A 26,470-nucleotide genomic window follows, 5' to 3' on the forward strand; every position below is an offset into this window, starting at 1 on the left:
CGCACTGAAATATTGCAGAGCAGGGAGCAGTAAAGTGAATTCCTGAAGATGGGAAGGAGGAAAGAGAAAAAACAACAAAGTACCTAAATAAGAGGAGTGAGCTTGACTGGTTTAGAGCCCATTATGCTTGGCTGGTATGGAAAAATGTGTCACTGTTTATTGAGTGCTTGCTTTTACATTGCTTTCTGCTGTCTTACCCTAAATTTTGATGTCAGGATGGTTTCAGAGGTCCCTTTGGTAACCTGTCTCCAAGCGTGCCACGCAGCAACTCCATTCTCCCATGTTTCAGGCACAGAGCTAAGCTCCTCATAAGCTTTCGATTCCCCATGGCAACTGCCTCCCCTCCTTAGAACTCAGAGCTATTTTAATTACAGCTCACTGCTAGTTTAATACTACCTTCATTATATTCCTTACAGCAGTAATCAAGCCACGCTGTTGAGGGATGCACGTGCCAGGCCAGGGCTCTCAGCTCAGCCTCTCCATCCCGCACTGCATTACAATACTACCCAAGCTCTGCTTTTTTCAATTAGCATGCAAAGTCAATCTTTCATCTTGTAAATACCTGCTAGACATTACAATATTGATGTCTATGAGCAAGTGCCTCTGCCTTCTCCTGCTGTGGGAGGACTGTGCTGCCATGGCATGTTATTGCTCAGGAAGCTGAGAGCATGCTGACACAGAGACCCAGGGCTGGGCAGCAGTACTAACAAACCTGGTTGCTGGGACAGTGAAGCTAAATTAGTTCAAATTTATCAGATGTGTAATTAATTCTGATCCTCAGCTCAGAAAAATTCATAACAATCATAGAAAAATGGATCTCAAAGGGCCGCCTGGGCAGCATCTAGTCCATTCGTCTTTTGCAGCATCAGAGCAACTACATCTATGTAGTTCATGGTATCTATCTAATCTCTTCTTAAACACTTCCAACACATCCCATCACCTTCCCCAGAAACTTTTTTCCTCACTTGACTTTTGCCTTTGTCAGCAATCTCTTTTGAATGTCTAATCTGAACTTCAATCTTTCACACTGCAAGAGGAAAGAAGTATTTCTTCTACTCAGAAAAGGCAGAACAAATAAATGCATCCAGTCCTCTCTACAGGAGTCTTTTTTTACCCGCCATACCCATCTTCATCTACCTCCCTCTCTCCTCTACAAAGAGAAGAGCACGTGAGAAGTGAGCTATTCCAGATAGTTCCAGCCAGAGCAAGCTCGTCAGATGTCCTTGAATGACACACAGCGGAACTGTAGGGAGATGGGTGATGATGGCAACAGTAAGTTGATGTCTGGGGAAAAAGAATAGGATACCCCAAATTCACACTATTTTTTTTTGTACCTGGTTTCTCACATTGGATTGAGAGAGAAGTGTATTGACAGAAACAAAGAAGAAACCATTCATACTTTCTAAAAAGTAATGTGAATAAATAGCTAAAGAATACAAAGAAACTATTCACAGGTACAAATCTATTTCAAGTAGTCATCTGCTGGGACATTCTCTATTGTGCTGCAGAGGAGCTGTGAGAGCTCAGCATCAAAGGAGCTCTGTAAGCCCATGCTCATAACAGAGCTTCCCTCATCAAAATTGTTCTTGCAGATGGTCAGCTGGTATTTTAAAAGCCCTTTGTGAATCTACACCCACCATCCTCCCAACAAAAGTAGACTATTTCAAGTTCCCCTTGAAAAATATCAATATGCTATAAAAGGTTGCTACAAAAGGAGGAGCAACAAGAAAGTTGTTTGCCTTCTTTTCCAGAGGGACAGAGGCATGGCATCTTTAAATAAACACATCTATGCCACAAAATTCAAATGTTATCATGTGGCCAATGCTGTCACTATTAAGAGAACGTTTCCTCAAAGTCAGGAGTAATTTCAGTAATTAAAGTCCACGTAACATTACCCATCGGCTGCAGAAAGAAGCACAGCATTCTGCGTCTTATTTGACCTTGTGTGCAGAACACTCACCCACCCCCACTTATTCTTCTGTGGCATGAACAGAAACATCAGTTCAGAAACAGGAGTTGATTCATATTAAAAAGATGAAAATGGCTTGATGATTAACGCTTTTTTTTCCTTAACGACTTAATAGTTTTATTTTAGGTAATATATTTGGGTGACTTTGGTGGCAAATATAGCTGAAGTACCTCATTTGTCTGTAAACTACATACTTTAGGATTGAATTTTACACATAATTCTTATTTATTACAGAGCACATGCTGATTCATGATACAAATGTCTACATGGAAGATTTGATAAAGTAAACTGCACTAAAGAGTACTTGAATTTATTGATATTATTGATATGGACAGTGAAAATAACTGTACTCATAAGGTATCTCTGTAACACTAATACTCTTGACTATTCAATATAAATTGATTTGAAATCTTGGCTTTTATAATCTGCCCTTTCCATTGCTTATGTTAATACAGACTACAAATTTCACAGGTTTACTTTATATATGTATTGCAATCAATGGTAGTAATTTTTACATTGACAACTTTTCTATTTTGTCCTTAAAAGACTGAGCAAACAAGATTCCTGCAGCATGACATGCAGAACAGAAATACAAATGTAATACATGCCATAAGAACACAGTGCAAGGGCTGACTGTTAATGCCGTAACTCTCACTGAGTTTATTCAAGAATTTTGCTCATGGCAACACAACCTTAGAATTAAATTATTGTTTTGGAAATTGAATAAACACTGAATATTATTCACTCCCTGCAATGCATCAAAACAGAAAATAAAAATGCCATAAAATGCCATATTTATTCAGGGAGTAAAATACCAGGGAATTTATGGGATTGTCTGACTTTGCATATTAAAATGATGCTTAAATCTATTTATTTTTTTCCCCATTTTCTTGTACTTCTATTTAAAACCACTGCTGTTTTCCTTTCATCATTTGCTTCTACTGTACTTCCATCTAGCTCATGATGGGTGTTGGTCTGAGAACAGGGACCTTCTGCAGAAACAGATTATTGAATTATTAGTAAGATAGGGAAAAAAATAACTGAACACGGAACACTCACAAAAAACTTAACACCACACCCCCCCTTAGTTACCTAAAGATGATATACACTAAAGCACAGATAATTTTCTATAAACACTTTGTGGCACGGGGAAGACAGTATCTCATGGTAAATAACAATCTCAGTGATTGTTAAAGCACACATGAGCAAAGGGACTTGGCAGCTCTCAGAGCTGGGCTGTGAAGACCCAAGTTCAGCAAAGAGGGAAGCAGTTTCCTTGTCCTTGCTGAAGTTGTGCTCAAGAACCTTGATAAATGAAGAACTACTCTTTTTCTAGATTTATGGAAAACTGGAAAAACATGCCCATGTGAGAAGTAGAGGGGGAAAACATATGATTTCAAATACATGTTCCCCATAGCCTTATCTATCTCAGTATCAGTGTCTCCAAATTCCAAACTCAGCCTTCATTCAAGCCTTTGACCATCCGGGTGACAGACGGGTGAAAGAGGGGTGCCAGACTGTCCCCCCTGCCCAGCCCTGGCAGGCTCAGCCACCTGAAGATGATGTAGGCAGCATTACAGCCTCCCCAGCTAGCTTTTGGCAGCAATGCTCCCTAAGGTGCAAGGGCACCCATGCATAACATTGGAGTGCTAAACTTTAAAACTCAAGACACAAGCAGCTTCTGTGGCAGGGAAGGACTGCAGTTCAAGTCTTAATTGCTCCCTCTGCTTTCCAAAATCCTACCCAGGCACTGCTGATTGATAGTTCATGCTCCCTTTTTTTCCCGATTTTTAATATAAAACCTAACAAAACATTAGGAAATGGCTCCAAGCTCACTACAGTGTTCTTAAATTTCCTCTGAGTTTTCAAAGTACTCAACCAGGGCCTTGATGTAACATCATCACTAACAAAATCCAGTATCAGTTTCAGCAAATAACATTTAAATGCAAGTGTTTCAGTTCTTACTCTGTGGTATGCCCAATAGCTTGATACGCCACAACTGAAATCAGTTATACACTGCAAAAAAAGGGCAGCAGAATAATCAATCTAGTAAAATGATTACCATCCTCAGGGAAGAAAAACATCACACTTGAGCTAGGTCAGAATTAAGACAAGTAGCAGGAGTAAAATGAGATTTATGAACTTCCCTTCATTAACTGATCGCTATATTCCATGTCATACCTACACAGTTGTGGACCATTCTCAAGTTTTTAATCTTTGAAATATTGCTTATAGGGAAGATGACCCAGGCTACTAACAATTCCTTAAGCTCTTACTTATTATACTAAGGTTGAGTTTACCCAGCACCTTAACCAGAGAATCAATTTTGTATCTTCCTGATCTAGTGTGCCTACATACAAATAAATATGGAATAAGGGACATACATCACACCTACACGCTTGCACCACGCTCTTTGTGCAGTGTAATGTAGGACATTACTAAATATGATGGGAGAATGGGAAAAATCCTCCAAACAGAACTTCTGGTGTGATTGCTACTTCTGGCAGTCCATTACTTCTGTCAGAGACCCCACACTTCTTTAATGGCCTCTATCTTTGATCACGTGGAAGTTTCTGTGGCACAGGTAATTTTTCTTCAGCTTGTACAGAGCACAATTACCTCTTGTGAAAGACTGAAACCACAAGCAGAAAAACTTGATCCTGCAGCCACATCTTCCTGTCTTTTGCCCTCATCTTGCCTTGATCCATGAAGGCTCCATGTGATCAAGTGGCCACACTGCCCCAGTCTGTGAGATCAGCATACGAAATTTAAGTGTTACCTGTTTTGGTGTTCCAGAGTACACCAGGCATTACTTCGCAGCAGTTTGGTGTTTGTTGCAGGAGTGGCATAGCTACAGCAAGCAGAAGGAAGAGAGCTGAGCTGCTTTAGGAAAAGAACTCCATTGTGAATCAGAGACATTAATTGTGTGGGAGGTAATAAGTAAAAATCCCTGGATTTCCATAAAGTATGAATTTCTTTCTATGTGCAATTCAAAGCCTCAAGTTTAAGTTAAAAATCCATTTCCAGCCTTGGTCCTGAGAAAGTATGAAACATCACTTTCCCTATAGACCTTTCTACCTATCACCACTAAATGGGAAGCTTTTGGAGATAGCTCCTACATAGCAAAAAAGGATAAGACATCATCCTCTGAATCCTAAATGTTTTTCCCACACACTCCTGAGCCCCTCAGTGACCATGTTAGTTGAGTTTTATGAGCATCCAGACAGAATTCAGATGTACTTTTGGTTATTACCCTATCGCACTATGATATCAAAACTACTTCTCCTAACACAGCCTTTTTTTGCTTGCTTTCATAAATAAATGTAGCATAAACCCTAAAAGTTTTCCTCAGTCAGTCTTACTAAGGGACTGGAGCTGCTTTAGCACTATTCTGACTGGCTGCTATTTGACCCTGACCACTTAACAGTACTCATGCTAGATTCCTAACGCAGGACACAGATTTCAAGCTAAACTAAACATTCCTGTTCCAAACAGACTTTCATTTTTTTCTCATTTCCTTGGGGAAGTATTTGGGTGACCCAGAGAAAGCCCAGTGAATCTTTTCCAACCATTTTCCTTAAATGTAAACATTGTACTGAAAGCTTTTCCTGCCTTGACTTGTTCTAAATGCAGCAATAAAAACATCCTGACCTGCCTAACACCACCAACAATTAATTTTTTTCTCTCCTCTACCATTTGTGGTCTCCCCAGTGGAGACTGCCAAAATGTTTCTTCTGCCCCACCAACCCTAACTTCTTATTCCCTATTTCATCAACAAGAGGCATGAGTGCCCTGAACCTGCAGCAAATACTAATTTCTCTCAAGTGTCTGTCATTTGGGTTAAACAGGGGTTAAACAAGACATTCAAATGTGAGGCATAATAGTTAAATTCCAAGTGGCAAGAATATAAAACAAGATGGCTAATCTTGTAGGCTGCTCATTTGCCAAACTTTATCAAAGTGCACTAGTACCCTAGTAATGAAAAACATTCTAAGCTGCTATTTGCAAAAAAAAAAAACCCAAAAAACAAAAGACCAAATGACAAAAATCACAAACTAACAGTAGCGGTCTATGTCACTGTGCTATCTGTCTTGCGAATAGAGGGACAGACTGGTCTCTAATACTGCTGTCCCCTGAAGCTTTATGAACCTGAGGATACCTTCTGGCAATCAAAATAACTTTTTTCCTTTGTAATGAAAAATTTCTCCCAAATTCCCATGTCATTTTAAGACCTTATTCTCACATTCACTGGAAAAAAACTAATTAAGAAAAACAAAACCAAACCAACTCATCATTTCAAAAGAAAACCCAACTGTCCATAAAATATTTGTGATATTCTTGGCTCTCAGCTTGGCAGGAAAGGCTGGGGAACCACCATGGACACAAACTTTTGCCTCTGCAGTGCAGACTCCCCTAGGTGAAAATGCATATTTTAGCATATATTAGCTAGTGTGTGTTAATTAGCCTATATTAAAAACATACAATGGAGAAAGTCAGTCAAAATATCCTTGCATGTTACATAGCTGAGCTCAACCTCATCAGGTGTTAGCAACGTAATATGTTAGCATGAGGATTTTAACACTTACCAGCTAATACCTGGAAAAAAAGTGTCCTTTCTTTTATGGTTGACAAGGCCCTAGATGTTTGCTTGAAATGAAAGGTAGTAAGACAAGGTTAGTCAGAGCTTGACTAATCACACCTGAATCTTATTTTTTTCCTACAACAAAACTACCTTCACACATTCTACTTGGCTGTAACAGACTGTGGTAAGAAATACCCTGTGGCACAAGCTCTAGCATCAGCCCCTTTCTCTTCCACAGAAATCCTAGGTCTGATCCAGGGTAATCAGGGGAAGAATATGGATAGGAAACTTTATAAAACACTGTCAGTCTGGCGAGCTTCAAATAGGATCCCACATTTTTGGCATGTGTGTGATTGGAAGGGATAGGTAAGACAGCAGCAGATTGTAAAACATACAACAGCCTATGGCACAGCTATTTCCTGGCAGTGGCCTTGAGGTCAAGGACCATTCCTCTGACAGGCTTTGAGGTAAAACCAAAGGCTCCCCTTCTCCCAGCCCAAGGAAATGGCTCAGAGATGGGCTCCTTCTGACTGTACCATGTATTTCTTCATACCAAAACTGGTGTTGATTGTGCACTGTGCTGATAAGACGGACAGCCAAGGCTCTGGATAAAGCTCAGCACAGCCCTTTGAAAATGCTGAAATGCCACAGTACTTGTTTCAGACAGGAACTCTTCTTTGTTTTCATAGGTGAAAGGGGACTGCTTTATATAAGGCAGTCTCCATTAATATGGGCTTTCATGGGAGAACAAAAGCCAATGATGCAATTTTTCCTGCTTAGAATCTCAATTAGAAACTTGGATTCACCATCAGCACACAGCTTTGAGAGTAACTGGGAAACAGAGAGAAGAGTTGATGCAGAAGGGATTTCCAAAAGTGAAAAAAATTTTATTTAAAGAGAAAACTAGTTGTGAACCCTATAATTTAATAGCAAACCAAAGAGGATGGCAGGTTCTTTAAATACTCCATCAGGGAAAATGCAGAATGCTGCTAGCATTCTCTGTGTTTAAGCACAACAAATAGATGTGAAAGACATATGCTACTTGACAGTCTGGGTCTTCTTTTTGCAGCTTATAAAAAAGAACCCAATAGAATCATGATAACACTGTTAAAACCTCTTGAATATCAAGAGCACTGAGGAAAAGATTACAGTATTTGAACCATGGGTAGGGAAAACAGTACATTTCTGTTCTCATTGCGGTCTCATCCAGAGACTTTCTGAGCTGCAGGGTGAAACACAGACTTCCTTCATCATCTCACAAGATGATCACCAAGTATCAGAGGAACCAACAAATAGAAGAGGGCTGCCAGTTACTAAAAATTGGGATCTTGGCCTCTGTGCCTCAACTTCCCCATTAGGAGGAAAAAATTCATTTAATAATGGGAAATGTTTACAAATTATACACCTTAAAAATTAGGGTGCAGCTAAAACAGTGCAAAAATCTGATTACTAGGTAAAAAAATACATGCATTTATATAAAGAGGAAAGAAATTCTAAAACATGTCTTGGTTTAGAGGAAAAAAAGAAGTCTTACTGCGAACAGAATTTATTTCCTTAGTATTTTATCTCATATGAATAAGATTAATGTGCAGTATAGGAACAGACTGGTTAAATTATCTCAGCAAGTAGGCAGGGAGCTGAACAGATGGCAGCACCACTGAGCTAGCAACAAAAATCACTAGTCCTCACTTACCTAGATGATCTTTATCATTTCCGTAACATTAGAAAATGACTGAGCTATGAAATACAGTGTTCTGAGGATGAGGCAGAAACTTTCCTTTGTTTCCCCTGGAATGGAAGATGATGGACAGTCTAGACATCAGCATTATAATGTTAGTAGTCCTAACAGGAAATCACACACAGACATAACCATTTCTGCTAATCTGTGGGGTCTCTTTTTTTAAAGATCACTTACTTAATAGAGAACATTTATTCAGAATGTACATGAACTATATGTATTCTTCTGGTAGCTACTTTGGTTTATTTTGTTTCTTTGTAGGTGGGGGGGTGGGAGGGGTGGTTCGATAAGATTATCTTGAACTGCACATACACTTTTATCTTGCCCACAGAGGAGAGTGGTTTAGAGCATGGCTAGTGTGCCCAGGCAAGACACACATGACAGCATTTATAGGGAGTCGATACTTTACTCACAGAAGGCAACCCATGGTTGGCTTTGGGCACTTTTGAATTTATATAATTGTATAAAAGACACAGGGGAAAAAAAATACCTTGGTCATAGAGAAAAACAAAGCTTCCTACTTCCTGCTCATTTATCCCATCCTGCCATGGCAGGGAGGTTGGAACTAGATGATCTTAAGGTCCTTTCCAACCCTAACTATTCTACGATTCTGTGTGTTCCAAAGCAAAGGAAAAAGGTCTTAATTACAGCAGTCACTGGAGGGCTTCCCAGGCTACAGAACATAGCAGAGCCTTTTCAGAAAAAAAGAACTGTTTTTATCACTATTTTCATTAAGAGCTAGAGCTCACAAATCAGATTTCAAGTGCAGTGCTGCACACTGAGGCCAAGAAAATTAGCTCAGCTGTACTGAATGGAAGAGAGCAGTGGGGAGTCTGTGTTTAGGGTTTTTCTGGGTTTGTTTTTTTTTTATTTTGACTTAGCATACCAGTATGCAAATGGTTAAACACCAACACTGAGCAATTTTTAACAGCAACTTACAAACAATGAGGCAAATATATACTAGACACAGTTAAGCTAATGTCAACAGGGAGGCATTAGGGACTAGCTTTAGCCCAGGTCTATAAACATACTATGCAGACAAACAGGTCTTTGATGGCTCTTGTTAGGTAGATGAGACCAGTTGCAGGCAAAAATCAAGAAATGGGAGAAAAGAGGGGGAAAAAAACTAACCCAACACTTAAGGTCTCAGAAACTTACCCCTCACATAAGCAATTGAATAGAGCAAGTCAAATTAGGCCACAGACTGGAACAGAGCTTCTGAAGTCTGATCTGGCACCAAGTGAGATGCTTCTTGTAGCCAGCTGTCTGTACCTTACAGAAAAAAAAAAGCCTCCCAGGGCAACTCTTGCAATGTGAGAAGGTTGGAAATGTCTGCATTGCACAACTTTATGCCAATGCAAATCTTGTATTCATTTTTCATAGTAACTATGAGATTTAATGTACTTGAATCAGGGCAAGTGCACAAAACTAAGGTATGGTGACTTTTCTATGACGGCACAGTGCTAGAGGATGTAACTACTGCATCCTTTGAATCTCATAAGGGATTCCTTAACTTAGTTGAAGATGCAATATATGCCTGATTTTGCCTTCAAGGCTATTTTTACAATAAGGATAGTTGAAATGCATATGTCTTGCCTGAGTAAGGCATGAAATTATTAAAAGCCTAAGGCTAGAAAATATACTGAAAGTTGATAATGCACAGGTAAGAAAAGAATACAGTTCTTTTTGGAGGTGATGCATGAAGAGATGTTTGAGTACACAAGAGAAGACATCTCTGCAGATCCCCCTTTGCTCAGAAACGACAGCGAGTGAAATCTGCAAGAGCCATTTCCTTGCTAAAATAAACCAAAAAACCAAAAAAAACCACAAGCTGGTGGTTGAGCTCAATGTTTTTTTCCTTATTAAAAGGAAAGGCTCTTCTTAAAACATAAACACCAACCTTTACAGATTACCTTACAGAGCAGTGATTTTAGCAAACAAACAAAAGCCTATCAACACATCAATCCAGAGACAAGTGCACTTGTGCAAGGCCCAGATACAACCCCTTAATGTTCATTATCTTAATCAGGGAAGATGCTCTATTAGTGCTTTGGTGGTTCTCTCATATCCATGTCCTCTCGTAACTCCACTGCTGTCCTGATTATCCACTCCCAGAAAAGCCATGCTGGAGCCACAGGAAATCCATCTGTCTCCTCTGGGAGAAAAATCCTCTTCAGATAAGCTGAAGCGCTACCGCTAGCTGCCAGCCAGCCACCTGGCAGCACAGGAAACCTCCACTAGGACCATATTTGTTGCAGTCAGTGTCCTCTGAAAGCTCAGCCCCGCACAGCGGAGGTCAGCATGCACTGGGACACATCTCCATCATCACTTTAAACCTCCCAGTGCAACTACATCTTAAATCTGACTGGATTTAAGAGAAGAGGTAGGATGTGGCTTGGATTGTGTGAAAAAATATGAGAAAAATAATTTGTTTTAAAGGAAGTCTGAGGCCTCTTGTAAAAACTGAAGTACATAAATTAGAAAAATTTTCACCTTGGGTGAACTATCTCTGCTACTAAAAGATTTTTTCTATTCTTTATCTAATTTTCATAAAAGAAGTTCTTTAAATAAATGATGTTTTTATTTTGCAGAGAAGCTTTTCACTCTGAGGTGTGTTAAAACACATTGCATGGACTTGCTGTTCTGCCGTTCAACTGCAAGGACAGGGTACTGCCACATGCACCAGCAGAAGCTGCATCATGGGGGGAAAGGTGGGAGAGAGAGAGAGACATTTCATAGTACAGGTGCACTCCACTGAAGGGCCAAATTACTGCTTCAGTGCTTGCTGTTATTTTCTACAATGAAAGTAGTTTTCACTACTTTCTAGGAAGATTTTTCTAGGAAAATACTAACTAAATTTTAAAAAAAAATTATCTGCTTCAGAACATTAAAGTTTTTTCCAAAGCAACTGAGCACAAAACATCTACTTCATATATGATTGCTCCCAGACCGTATTATTTTCCCCCACCCTTGGTTGAACAATAATAGGTCATCAAGGCTGTGCAATAAAAACCCCCATTATGAAGTGAAAACTACAGCACAAGAGAAAAAGTCTGAACCTAACTGAAGAACAGCATAACTGAAAGCACAGGTTCTGCCTCTGCATTCAAGAGAAGAGGCAGCAATGTTTAGAAGTTAACCCCAAGCATGCTGAAATAATGAGTTTCTAATGTGTTACAGACAGGAGATGGAAAGCAGAAAGCCAAAGCAGGAGAAGGCATACAGCTCTGCACCCCAGCAACCCCTGAGTTATGTGCTTCAGTGGAAGAAGTGACATGTGTTCATTTTACTTTACTGTTGTTTTCACAATCCATTTTACCACATCACTGTATGACACCATTGTAGGGCCTGAACTGTTTTTCAGCTGCAGCACTAGCTTTAAAAATAACTTGACCTTCCAGACCTTGGATGGAAATGATGCTTAGAGCTGCCTCCACTACTTCAAGGCACAACTAAGAGAGGGAGCTTCCTTATGAAGTGCAGCACAAAAAAACCTGTTAAACAAAAATGCTTAAATACATGTACCAAAAATTGACTGTGGTTTTAGATCTCAGTAATAAGACAAGTTTTGATATTTCAAACATTGCAAGTTGGTGTAGCTCATGCTAGAATTTAGTTGCACTGGTGAACAGGAAAGAAATAGTCATGGCTAAAATTCCTTAAGTAGTAGCATGTAATAAAGGAAAAAACAGCCTATTTTTTTTTTAATGTCCTGTGATTGCTTACAATCCCTGGGGAAAGGTCACTGCAATATGATATTAAAAACACAGTGATGAACCAGCCTTTGTATGTGCTTCTTGATGGAAAGAAAGATTCTCTCTGCAATTCACTCTAAATTATTGCCACGATTTTTAATGAAATGACTGGAGGGCTGAAAACAAACTCCAATAAATTTGCTACCTTAGGAAGCAAGGAGGTTTCCAGTTTTAGTGAAAGAACAAAATTTCTGCTAACAATTCTGCCTTTAAAATAGACGATCATGGTTCTGTCTGCCTCTAGGCACAAAGTTACAGAGGTTTTCACACTGCTTATTCTGCCTATGCAAAGAATCAACCTCTGATATTTCTGAGTTCAGCTAAGAACAAAATGTAGGCTGTGCTAGGGGAACTTCAGACTTTCAGTTTGTAACATGTATTTATTGGGTCTGAAAAGGAAATGTGATTCCCCAAAGTAAATGGGTATTAAAGAATGATTAATCTACATAAACATTGCTGAAGCTGAGCTGGCAGTTGGTTCACCTTGCCTTTCAGATTGCTACAGTGAGAAGCTAGGTAAGAATACTCTCTAAACCCCTGCAAACTGGTCCTTAGCTCACCCATGCAATTCACAGCCTGAATTCAGCAGAAGGCAGGTGGTGGAGTTGCCCTGTGTTACAGCTGACTATACAAGAAGAGTTTTTATTATTGATAACATGCTAGAAGGAGAAGGATTTCTTAAACAGAAACGCCAACAGGGTTGTATGTTTCTTATGTTAAGTTTCCAGATCCATGTAGGGCTTTTTATTTTTTTTTCCCCTTCCCAATGCTCTACATTTTGTTTATTTTTTAAACTTCAGAACCTGCACTGTCATTTCTTTCCCTTGAGGACATTAATACAATTTCAAGTGGACTAACAACATAATAGTATCTTTAAACTCTATCAGCAATTTAATTTTCCATTTCATTTATAGCCTATAAAGTGATTTATTTTAAAACAGAGTTATGGTTCTGGTGTATAATTCCATCTCATAACAAATTCAGTAAGACGAAATTATGTAGTCAGGTTAGGAGGAAAAGCATTCTTGACTTCTAGAGTACAAGAAAAGCGGCAATGGAAAGCTCATAACTGGCTTTTTAGTTACTTGCACTTGCAATGGATAAAAGCAAAAAACAATACAAAAATCTAATACATGAAATGAAAGCTGTCAAAGGACTGACTTCAAATCACCACTGCCATTTATAGAGCATGAGCAAATCAAATTGTATTGCAAACAGCTGTACCTCCTAGCCTCCAGAACAAAAATATTCTGATGAAGACACCACTTGTTACTGGTTTCCACTTGGACATTGAGCTTTTGACCACCACTCTTGAAGTGTAACCATCCAGCCAATTCTTTATCCATCAGGTGGTCCATCCATCAAATCCATGTCTCTCCAATTTAGAGACAAGGATGTCATGCAGAACAGTGTTAAATGCCTTGCACAAGTTCAGGTAGATGACATCAGTTGGTCTTCCCTTATTCCTGAATGCTGTAACCCCACTGTAGAAGGCCACCAAGCTGGTCAGACACAGATTTGCCCTTAGTGAAGCCATATTGGCTGCCACCAACCACCTTCTTATTAGCACATGCTTAGATGCCTTTGTGAATTGGAACTTCTTTTCTGACATCTTGCAAAGGGGTCTGAAGATTTAGTCCTTCTTCCTCATTGTGTTTGAAGTCTTTGACAAAAAAACCCAAAAGCAACAAAAACCAAGGCCCTCCTTTTCCTCTCAGATGTTTCCAGCAAGCCAAGGCAGAGTGAGTTTATAAAACCTTGTTGCTGACTTGATATAGGCCAGAATACTCATTTTCTCTCCCTAATATACTCCTAATTACTTGACAGTCAACACTTGTCTATACCTATTCTTTAGATTTTTTTACTTTTTCTTCCATGCTTTTCTTATCTGATTTGACATCTCTGCATGCCTCATTTGAGAGGGGCAGATAGTCACTGCACATGAATACCACTTGAGAGAAGCTGTTTAGGAAAGAATCACTTTCTCCACATTGACCAGAATTTCACCCTTGACATTTTATTCACATAGCTACTAAGCACAGAATGAGAATCTTGCTGCTGTTGTATTTCCACTTCCCTTGAGAAAATTAGACAGGAGGGAATACAAGCAACAAATGCAAACTATCCTGTATCATTAGCCAAAACTCACTGCATTTGCAAACATTACCTTTGCATCCCATTTTTGTGACTAGGTATGCAGGACTAATTGGAAATGGCCCATCTTTGACCCACACCACTCTGAAGCTGACACTATAATGCTACAGTCATTCTTCACACAGTTCACAGCCAGTATCAGAACAGACACCCTGACCATTTTTCACTGAAGTGAGAAATTATGTATCTATGATGATGCCTTTAAGGCACATTTGGCTGAAAGACCCAACACACTGTGTTTCAGAAGGAGAGGAAAGGCTACACAGGCAGAATCAATGAGCAGTAAAGACAAAAATTGCATTCATATTTAGTCCTACCTCTTTGATGGGTTTTTTGAACAATAGCATCACAAAAGCAGACAAGCTCTGATTATGTATGAGCATCTGCACGTACACATCTAAAACATTTGCCAGCAAAAGTGCATTTCTCTCAATCCTGAAGCTTAAAAGTGGATTTGACCATCACAATGAAAGGGTGATAACACTGTCTGACCTCTGCCTGACTTGCTGCCCTCCTCTTGGATGCTGATTTGCCATGACTATTGAGAATAACTAAAAATAACCAGCTTCTTTCATATATTGTAATACGGGCAAAGAGAGACAGAAGTAGCATAGTTGAGTTTCTTGCTGTTCACCCTCCTGTCATCCTCCTCTTACACTTTTCCCCTCGAGAACAGAATTTGTTGCAGAAAGCACAATTAGCACAGATGATGGGAGCCAAGAACTTATTAATGATTTCATACCAGTGCCAACCTGGTAATGAGTTTGAGGTTTTGAGGCAGAAGGGAGAGTTGAAAAGAAGAACCTACTCCACAGAAGACCATACTTAAGAATGACATCACATTGCCACATAGAGCAGGCTTCAGTTTTGTGAGATGTAGGCTGAATGAATCCAAATGAGACCATGGCAATTCACAGACCACAAAAACATAAACCCCAAAGATGCTTGCTTTTCTCTTATTTTTCAGGGTTTCATAGGTTTTGCCTCTGTGTGGTTACTTTTATTTGTTTGGTGGGGTGTTTTTCCAAGGAAATTTTTACTAGTTGTTAACTATCCATAGGCATGTATTAGAAGTATCATGCTCAGTCTCACTCTGGTTGTACCTGACAAATCATCCACTTCTGGGGTCAAGTCACCAGCATTGCTCTGTGCCCTGGTGTCCAAGACATATCCCTAGGAAAAGGTAAATTCCATTTCCCCAAACTACCTAGCAAACCTCAGACGAAACCCTTACAAATAAATCAGTATCGATTGCAGGACGAAAAAAAATTACACTGAAAATAAATGTGGGTTTTGAACAAATAAAGCAGATGTGGAAGCTCCAGTACCTTGGTTAGTAGTTACTGTCCACATGTGATCAGCATGCATGAGCTTCTCTCAAGGTTTGAGTACTAATCACGGCACCAAAAGAGATCATTAGGTTTTTCAGTTTTGTTTGCTGAATCTCATCTCTGAATCAATGATTCCTCAGTGCCATCAGTTTTGCACTGCCTAGTCATGAACAATGACAAAAGTTCAGGAGGAAGCAGGTTAGGCAAATGGACAGTGATGCATCTATATGCAGAGAATAGGAGAAAGTCAACAACAGAAGGTAAAGTCAGGCAGAGCTACAGTGCATACAGGCACCCCCAGAAGAAGAGAGATATGACTGTACTGCTTGTGTACTGATGACTGGAAATACATGAAAATTACTGTTCTGTAACCAAAATAGTCCTGAAGGCATAAAACATTCAACAATTGCCAGGCACATTCTAACACCAACTGGGAAGAACAGCATCAGTCTCCCAGAGAAGGTTCTAGCTCTTTTTCTTTTTCAAATTGGAAACTGCTCAGGATATTTTTTTTTTAATGGAATTAATTGGAAGAGGAACAACAAACTTACTTTCATTCTTTGTTTAATATTCTTTATCAGTGGCACATGTCACTGAAACTTACGCTCTATTTGCTTATGCACTCAGGCAGCGAGGACTTGCAGCAAAGATTTCTTCTTCTGATTGTTATATCTTTATCTGGAAGAGAGCTTAAGCTTTTGGACTCACACTTCGGAAAGTCTGGCAGCCAGGGTATTCTTCCTTTCCTGCTTAATCCCAGGCAAATGAATGAGGTCACAAGGTACAAGTGAACACAGCTCCTAGGCTCTTGCTCCTGAGCGTCCAGATCACATTGCAAGGATTCCTTAAAAACTGGCAACGCAGCTAATCCCAGCACTGCCAAAACCCATCTTACTCCACACCACTTGAATAGACAAAAGCCCAAGTTATTCTTAACCAGCAAATTAATACTGAAAAGAGTGAGTCAGCACGAGCAGTTCTTACGAGGACATCCTCATCTAGAAGCACAAACATGTCAGCAAAGTTACGCCTTTTTAAAAAAGAGAGGCTGCACAAAACTAACATTTTCTCAAGTTTAGAGAGCACTTAACCCAACATCCAAGTGGCCACTCACAGGTGTGTGGTACCTGAGAAACAGGGATGTTATACAATGATGCTTTCCCTGGCATCCCCTCCCAAGCCCCCTGCATCAGTGGCTTGAGGAACTTTCTGAGCTGACTGCTGGGTCTGGATCTTCAGGTATAAGCAACACTGATGGCCCCATCCTCCATGAATTTGTCTCACTTTCTTTAAGCCCAGGTATACCTCAGGCCTCCACAGCTATCCTCTCAGTATGCTCCCACTCAATACCTTGCACATAAAAGGGGGTACATAAAAGCCTTTGAAACACCACCTCAGTACAAATAAGGGGTCATTATTTCACAGATCTTATGTAACAACAAGCACTGCCAGATCCTGATTTGATTAATTACTGCCCAGAGATTATGAAGTGCAGCTGAAAGTACACCCTCTATTATTTTCTATTTGAGGGCCTGCAAAAGACCCTTTCATAGAATCATAGAATGAACTAGGTTGGAAAAGACCTTTAAGATGATCCAGTCCAACCTCTGCCCTAGGACTGCCAAGTCCACCACTAAACTATGTCACTAAGGACGTGCTTATAATAAGGCACTCTGTATTTATGCAACACTCCCTTAGTTAACCTCCGTTTTCCCACCTGGCCTTTTTTTGACCTCCCTATTGTCCATCGATTCACTCTCTCATTCACAGCAGAGCTAAATGAGTGAACCTTGCCAAAGAAAACGGTGTCATGAATGTGTCAGATCACAAGTTCACATCCTAAGTCACTGTTCCGGTCTCATTAACAGGAAACACAGCCAACCAAAGCTGCTTTTGGTAGCTTGCAGGTATATTTGAGAGCCAGAACAGCAGAACAAGGTGCTGAAGATTACCTTGAGAAAACAGCGCCACTACAAAATGTATTTATGCTTCACTGTTGACCTTCCCGTTCTATTACAGTTGATGCTTATGAGGAGTATGAGCTTGGAAACACAATCATTTTATGAGCAATTATAGGATTATAAACCGTATTTCAGGAAATAAAAGGGTAAATCATTCCACAGCCGCCTTCAGTTTCACCTGCACAAGCCAGTGGCTTGTTGGCCAATTCAGGAAACAATTCAGGAAACACGAACCACAAGAAAATGTTTGGTGGTAACTAGAAGAGTGGTTAAACCTTCATAGTTTAACCTTTATCTGTTAATAACAGTACTCAGAAGCAGTCTACGCTGGACAGATCTTGCTGCCTATACTCAAAGCTCTTTCTTTGACAGATAGACAATATCAGGCTACTAGTATATTTATCCCTTTCGCAGCATAAGGAGAGATTTGGTAGGATTACATGTCACAGCTTGCTTTATTTTTCTGTCTCCAAGACATAAATAAATTTTGTTTCTTTTCAGAATTTTTCTGAACAGGGAAAGTAAAATGCATAGGGCAGAGAAAACCACTTTACAAGCATAAGCATTTAACTACAAAATAATGCCCTCACAAAACCACTGTAAAAACTACACCAAATTTACTAAAAAAGTTTCGTCAGCAAACACACACTGATGATAACCTCCACAGTTTTGTACCTTCTAGGCTGACTTGCGCTGCAAAGTCAGGCTTTAGACTTCACTGTGGTCTGCTGCTATTTTTGACCCCATCACAGTCTGTGGTGACAAGAGTTGCAAACCCACCAGCACACTATCTTCATTGCCTGTTTGGAGATATTCTGCAGTGGAACTCTTTTACATACATTACATCTTGGTTCACATCAGTCTGAACTGAGAAGATGTAGGCTCTTGTAAAAAGAAATAGCGAGACTGATATGAGCTCAGTATGAATGGAAGTGTGTGTGTGTCAGAAAATAAATAGAACAAGGGTTAAAGAATGTCCTGCAGTGACAGCGAAGTGCACCACTTGCAGTTAATCCAGTGATGATCACTGATAACCTTTACTTACAAGCATGCACTGCTGATTTTCCAGAGACCGTGTCAAGAGAACAGGAATTCAGAGCAAAGACAGGGTCACTCTGCACCCTGTTCAGCCTAAAGCCCCTGGAGGCCTTGCAGCTCTCTCCAGTTCAGATAAAGCACAGATAAATAAGTGCCTTCACAGGAAAAGTGTTAACACCTGACTGCTTACAGAAACTGTTAACATGGTTTTAAAGAGGTCCAGATAAGACACAAATATATATTGCAACATCTAATAAAATTTCCCATAGAATCATAAAGGTTGGAAAGACCTTTAAGATCATTGAGTCCAGCTGCAAACCCAGCACTACCAAGTCCACCACTAAACTACATCCCTGAGCACCACATCTACACATCTTTCAAATACCTCCAGGGATGGTGACCCAACCACCTCCCTGAGCAGCCTGTTCCAGTGCTTGACAACCCTTTTAGTGAAGAAACCTGAACATTAAGCTATTATATGATAATCAAGAATAAGGTCAATCTGAATTTTTTTTCTGGAAAGCAGAAGGAAACAATACATTTTTAGCAAACTTTTCAGCCTCTCAAGACAAAAAACCGCCACCCGTTAGCACTGTCAGCAAAGCAGGGAGAAAAATTTATGAGGGTGGCTAGGCACCAGCAAGCTGGAAAATCTCCTTTCAGCAAGCTTTTCTAAAAACAGAAGAGAGAAAAGAAAAACACCTCCCAGCTGGCAAAGTAACAGATTTATTTTCTAAGCCTAATTTAGAGCTGGTTCTAGCCAGTTGAAGGAAACTTCCAAAACAAAGGAATATAGTCAGACTAACTATGCTAATACTACCCTAAATTGTGATGAGAGTGATCTCTTCACAGGAGGAACAGTTCTGCCATGTCTCTACCATGACTTGGCTGCATTTTGTTTCTCAGGAGCTCTGATCCCCATAGTCATCTCCATGAGCTGCTCTGGCATCAGAGTCCTACAGCTTCTTTTCAGAAAGCAGAGCTTGCATGAGATTACATTAAGTTGAAGACACCATTACCAATGGCCACACTGAATACTTCACCATATTTTCTTACTCGTTCTTCCTCTACAAATTAAGCCATTGCTGCAAGTACCAGCATAATATTAAGAAGATAAATATATTTATAATGTGGGCTTTATTTAATGAGTGTAAATGCCAAAAGAAACCCGTTCTTCAGTAGACTGACAGAGATAAGTCTGTTGATGTGGCTGCTAGGAAGCACAGGACAACACCACAAGAGAGCAGGCGAGACCATGGAAGGATGCTGCATGTATTGTCAGTCAGTGCTGAAGTCACTCAAATCACTTCACTGTCTAGGATAATTGTCGAAGCACAATCACAGGTTCCCTGTTCTATGCGTGAAGAAAATTACACAACTATAAGGGAAAGCAAGCTAATAACATTGAAGAGTTCACTACTCTCTAAGACAGCTTTGTCACTACAGCCAGGCCACTAAAACATATTTCCCACAGTACATGGTCCTTAGCAGTGATTCCTCTCCTGGACTTACCTTTTCTGTCTTTCTTTAACACATAGTTGGAGAAAGTTACCTCACTTAGTACTTGGTACCTCACTGAGCTACCTCCCTCCAAGAGCTCAGCAGTCAAACCACTAGCCACGGGAGATCCAGGCTGAAGACCATACTCTCTCTGAGGGTTGGAGGCAGCCTTTGCTGAGAGTGGTAACCTCACAGAGGAGAGACTAGGGTTCTGGTCTCTGCCCCAATTAATATTTAAGTATTTCTTATTAAACATTAATTGAAACAGGGACCTGAACTAGGTTCCCTATTTTCAGCTGAGTGGCTTAGCCTTTAGGCTACAGTTACGAGCTTGCTCACTTTTGCTGATTCACAAAATACTAGCTATACCCCAAAAAAGTGGACCAGCTTCATCTGAAGGACTGAAAAGCCTGCCAACTGACTGCCAGGGTACTTTCTTCAGAGAGAAGTGGATTCATAATCCCTGAGGTAGAGAAGAAATTGTCACAATCACAGAACCAGAGAGTGGAAGGACTAGATGATGAGGTCAGCTAGGGAAACAGCTCCTTGGAGGATCCCCACAGCACCTACAACAATGTTCAATATCCAGCAATAGAGTAGTACTAGTCCTCAGTCCAAGCCAGAGGCACTCCTGAATGCATCTGGAAAAGACTTTTACACGGGCAGAAAATTTTACAGATAGAGACCTAGACACCTAAACGCTTTAGGAGCCACCAGGAGTAGATGACAATTTAACTTATTACGGATCTCAGTTTTGGACCTAACTATATCCTACATTAAATAGGAAGCACTATGTACCTAAATCCTGCTACAGTCTCACCATAGAGCAACAAAACAAAACTGAAATTGGTGTGGGTAAGTCCTGTTTAAACCATGAAAGGGGATTAAGTAGATAGGTGTTCATGTTTAAAGGTTTTGGGCTTTAATTCTGAATTGCCAAAAAATGAGGAAAAAACCCCTCCTAAATCTTCAGACTGAAAAATTATAATTTCCAAATATGAAACAGCCAATTAGGAATTTTTGAATGTATATTTAGTATAGAAATACCAGTTCCTAACTATTTAATTTTTTTAGACAAAAGTCAACTTGAACACAATGACTGTAAATTTTCTGCATTTCTCATGTATTTTCAGAATGCAGATGTGGATTAAGGCCACTCAGCATGCGTGTTTGAAATGGCCCTAGCTAGCAGTTACACTTCTTGTAATTATTCAGCCAGCACAAGCGCTCACACCTTGCAGCATACAGAGGTACCCTTGAAAAAAAATGTCCAGGAATGTCCAGGCTATCACACTGATATATTTTCTCATTAGTGTGAGGTACAAGATCTTTGTACTGCTTAAGTGAATAAAAGTTAAGCTATTGATTTCAAGGGCAGTGGGGCTGCACAACATCATCTCAGACTTTTTTTCACTTAGTTCCAGCACATAATCCCTCACCAATTTGTATTTTTCTCCCCACCCACTTTTCCACTGCCCTTATCCCTGCTGTTGCCCTCCAGAAGCCCAAGTGTGTGCTGATGCCATGGCTTAACATTGCCTTCATGTAAACATTTGCATTCATCTCTTATCTCCTGGACTGCAGGTACCCAGGTGCTGATTCTTTTCTGCAATCCCAACAGTTGTTTCAGTGACATTTAGTAACACACACTATCAGTTTTAACCCTTTTCTTCCTGACTTTCTTATGTTATTCCTCCTCTGTTTCACTGGTCTTGTTAAGAAAGAGCTGACCCATACCCGCCAGCCTTTTCAGACAAAAGCGTGCTTCTACCCACCCTCCCACAACTCCTAATTCTAGTCCCATAACATCTACAAAACTCAAACTGCACCATCGTCTTTCACCTCCATTTTCTAAGTTTCACCTGTTTTCCCTCTTTGCTTCATGCTCTTTCCCCTCCAGTTACCACCTGTTTTGAATCAGATGCCCTGCTCCAAGGCATTCAGCCTACCCCTGGAGAAGTATGATCTCATCACAGTAACTTTCTGCTCCAGCTTCTGAGCTGGGTCATCTGTGCTTGCATAACCATCTCTGTCAGTTATCAACTTCTCAGGGTAGTGATTTCAACATTTTTATCCATTTATAAAGATTTTTCAGTGGCACAAATGAAAGAACCAGTTACTCACATCCTGACTATAAGTAAACATTGTGTTTTTAAATAGTAAAACAAAAACCAGAAAATTAGAAAATGAAAAATATTGTATTTTAACAATATGTTTTTAAAAGAGTATTTCTTTAACATAATAAAGTGAGGCAACTCATACATGGGTAAAGATTCAATGAGCTAATAACTATATTGATGTCTCCACACAAAAAGGCCATCTACCAGGCACTGTGCAATGCATAACATACAGGTTTTGTAAATCTGGTCTCCCACTGCCAAAAAATTATATCTCTGGCCTCAGTTTTAAAATCAGTTTATTTTTTGATTACAGCAGTTTTAAGAATCTCTAGATAACCTTCTACATCCCCTGTCTGAAGTCTTTGTGGGAGAAAAGAATAAAAAGGGTTACCTGCTTTCCAAAATGTGTATTTTATTTAGTTATGTGATAGTTAATATTCCTATCTAAAACTCAAGGGATTTTTCTTGCATCCAAAATAATGCTGCTGGTGTTTTACTGTTTTGATCATTTTAACATGAATCCAGAAAGCCATCTGTGAACAGAGATTCCTGGTGCATCCTTCACCATCAGGGTGAAACAAATGCTCAAATTCTTAAAAAAAATACGTCTTTCTCTAGTGATGAGCATTAAAATCAGCTTGTTTGCTTTCCCAGACCGAGATGCATAATCTCCAGAGACCTGTGTGTGATACATTCCTTTTTATAGCAAGAAGGCTCCAGGTCAAGCTGCCCTGCAGACATCAGCTGTGACTATGTGGCAGATACTTGCAAAAGGCACGAATTTTTACACTCTGGATCTATGGAATTCCCAAGATTCCTAAAAGCCATCAGCATTCATGCGAGTGTATTCTGAGGGTTCACAAAATGCTCATACACATTCATATGACTATGGATTTCTGTGAAAATTCAGAAAGCAGAATGTGTTCAGAAGAGAATTCCCATGACAGACTAGAGAATGGAGAAGCACTGACTGTGTTATTTAGGGATGCGGTAGCAATAACAGGGGTCACTTTTTGAAAACCTAGCTATCAGTCTTCAGTATCAGAAGGGACTGAGTGCATGAATAAGTACCATACATTTCTGTCATCTATGCAAAAATGGTGCGTACAACAGCTTTTCAAATCTTTTAAGTCTAAAGGTGAAAGGAGTGATTATTGGGGGGGTTAGTGTACAACTATAAAGCATTGTCTCGGGGCGGGGGGGGGGGCCGGCAGGGAGGTGGGCAGGGACGGGAAGAGACAGGATACAGATAGGTGACTTAAATACAGAGTCTATCTTTACATCACTCAGTACAGTTGCTCGCTCAGCACAGTTGTTCACATAAAGAGCACCTAATTAGAGTTTCAAATATACTGGTTAAAGGCACATATTATCTTCTCACTGTACCAATCTACCTGTGGCAGGTTCTAATGACTGTCTTTGCCCCAAAATGTACCAGACGTTTAATATATAATGGTTGTCAAGATCAGGAGTAAGCTAAGTCTGCCTTTTCCTATCAGCAGTATCCTGAACCAGGCAAAGTTCATAAACACTTACAGTAGAAGAGGATCTCATTTCTGAAGGCACTTGGACATTGCAGACATAGGATTTATGTTTTTGGACCAAGGTATACTGAGCTGGGTACAAGGGTGAGAATCCTTTGAGCACAAGGCGAAACACCAGTGTAATTCAGCGTGACAAGATCCCTAAGAGCCCCAAGGTAGGTGTCAATCACTCTCTATCTCTATATTCAAGAAATTCATCATAATAGTGTGTGGTGTAAGCTTGGTAATGAACTGACTGCACTAATCCCATTTATGTTTAAATACATTGATTATAGTTCCATAAAAAAAAAAACTTCAACATAGTCAGGGACTTTGTACTCAGGGTCCCACATCATCTTAATAATAACCAGTTTATCAGCCTTATTTTTATTCAAGTAAATCCAATTCTTGCACTTTAATGAACTACTAGGGGTTGTTTCTATTTAACATTAGAACAGGAAATAATTGCAGCTGGTCTCACACGAGGGGTTACTATGATCTCCAAAGAAATGAGGACAATCAATATTCTAGGGAGGACAAGTACTGAAACTGCTTCCTGAATAACTTGCGGATCAATAATCGTGATAGAAAATGGAAGGGAGATTTGTAACTGAAGGAATCCCAAAGAGACCATAGGGGAAGGAATCGAGTACAAAGGCAAACATGTATTTTCTTTAACTTGGTTGTCTGTTTGTGACCTCAGGTCATCAGGACCTGCAAGCTTTAACCACATGGTTACATAGGTGTGTCAGCAGCTGGTTGCCTGCTACCATGAAGATTTTGGGATATGATTTTAGGGTTTAGGATATGATTTTGGGGTTTAGGGCTTTTGTTGTTGTTTTAAACCAGAGCAACAGCAATTACAATCACATATTTTAATTGGAACTTGTGAATAAATAGCATATATTTACTTCTTACTGAAACTTGATTTGTATTATGGGCAAGTCCAGTGCAACCATTACATAAGAACTTCCAATGGGAATAAATGTCCAAGTCCCAGGGAGACCGTGCCCCAAGGGTTTCTGTAGGTTGAAAGAATGCCATACCACTCAGCTACAGAAAACATTATTAATCTTTGTTAATTTGTTAAACACACATGAAAGAATCACTTCCCAGAATCACCTAGGAAAGATCTTTTCCAGCAGCTGGACAGTGGGGACAGCCCATACGTCTAAGCATTCCTGAGGAAAGCAGGGAAGATAGGAGGTTATTTCCAAGTGCTGCCTTCCCATGCATGTAGTTGCTCTGCTTAGAAAACTGAATCTGCAGAGGTTTATAAGAAAAACAGCAAGACTGATATGAATGAGGTATGAACTTGTGTGTGAAAGCACTAGAAGAAATGGCAGAAGGATAAAAGTGTGCATTGATGGCACCTTAGTGAACAGGCCATCAAAATCATAGCAGACTCATGTGCAACTTCTCAGACACCCAGGTTGCAAAAACCGTCTACGCTAGAGAGCACCAAATAGATCAGCAGTGTTGCACAGGCACCTACAGGAGTGGCACGAGTCAAAGAGACAAATATCAATAAATGTCATCTCCTTACGGGCACAAAAGGCACATGCGAAATGAGCACATTGTCACAAATCGATGAGGAGCCTAGGACTGGTGATGAGGATTCCTTATCCTCCATTTCATCGTAATTAATGCTGGTCAGAGTGGTAGGACACAACACTTAGTGAGACTAAGGTGTGTGCACTTAAGAGTCCAAGAAAGTGAGCAAGAGCCAATTTGCTGGCAAAGCTAAAGGAAACAGAGTCACCTTCCTCTCATGCATAGTCTTGTGCTGAGCATTGCTCCATGAGTTGTGCAAACTAACCATCAAAACAGAAAGAATAAACTAGTAAAATTGTATCAGTCCTCTGCTAACTGGGATATAGAAACAATTTTAAGTAAAAAGACCTCTGTCTAAACCCAGATTTCAATGAAAAAAAAGACAAGTTATTAAATATTACTAAATTCTCCACTGAAATTAATCAGTAACAAATGTGTCCCAAATGGCCACTAACATGGTTTCCTTACTGTTAGCCATTTTCTAAACATGAGCATAGATTTTAATTTTACTCTACAGTAGAAGAAAACCGGTGAAAGCTTTATGTACTTCTAGCCAATCCAGAATGCCTGAGAAATGATGTAAATGTTGAGAAAGAGAAGTTGCATGAATATCCAAAGAGTGCAGAAAACAGTTTATGTAAAATTCACTTATATGTAGGCAGTATAAAATGGAATGCAAAATTCTAAGAGTGCTTTGGAAATCATATCTTCCTGAATCAGGTTTTATTATATTGAGGGGGTGGAGGATGTTATTGTTGTTTAAAAATAATAAAAATTTACTTCTTTTTCTTTCTAAATTACAGCCCTCTCAGGTAGTTTCTGGGGCGATCAGAGACTGGTAGATGAGCACTTTTACTTCTTGTAGTATTTTCATGACTCACAGGCATGCCATCCATGAGTCCCCAAGAAAATTCAGCCCCTTGCTCCCTGCACGCCCCCAGTTACCTCTTTCAAGTCTTGGACAATAGCAGTGAGTCTCTCATTCTCTGCCTGAACATTGGTGACCACTGCCCTGCTCTGCTTCAGCTCGTTCTGCATCTCCAAAATCTTCCCAAGGTAATAAGCTTCTTTTGATGCAGATTCCTGGAGGAGAGTCTCTTCACGTGTTTCACCATCTTCAGCCACTTTGCGGTGGATCGAGAAGGACTGTCCAAATGCCTGAAAGAGGAAAACAGTGCACAGTATAAAACTACTGAAGTCCTAGAAAAATTATCAAAAATAATGAGTAGCTGCATAGCCAGCAGG

At 39.9% G+C, this 26,470-nt stretch overlaps 1 protein-coding gene across 1 annotated transcript in view; it reads right to left on the bottom strand.

Annotated features, from left to right (window-relative positions):
- Nucleotides 1-26,470, bottom strand: part of BICD1 (bicaudal D homolog 1 (Drosophila)) — an 81,680-nt gene that overhangs the window by 52,308 nt on the left and 2,902 nt on the right. Inside the window, exon 2 of the mRNA XM_010017150.1 lies at nucleotides 26,171-26,383. Within this exon, the coding sequence (XP_010015452.1) occupies nucleotides 26,171-26,383 (213 nt within the window). The remainder of the gene's footprint in view (nucleotides 1-26,170; nucleotides 26,384-26,470) is intronic.

Source organism: Nestor notabilis, unplaced genomic scaffold (genome assembly GCF_000696875.1).
Source record: "Nestor notabilis isolate BGI_N333 unplaced genomic scaffold, ASM69687v1 scaffold4086, whole genome shotgun sequence".
NCBI lineage: Eukaryota > Metazoa > Chordata > Aves > Psittaciformes > Psittacidae > Nestor > Nestor notabilis.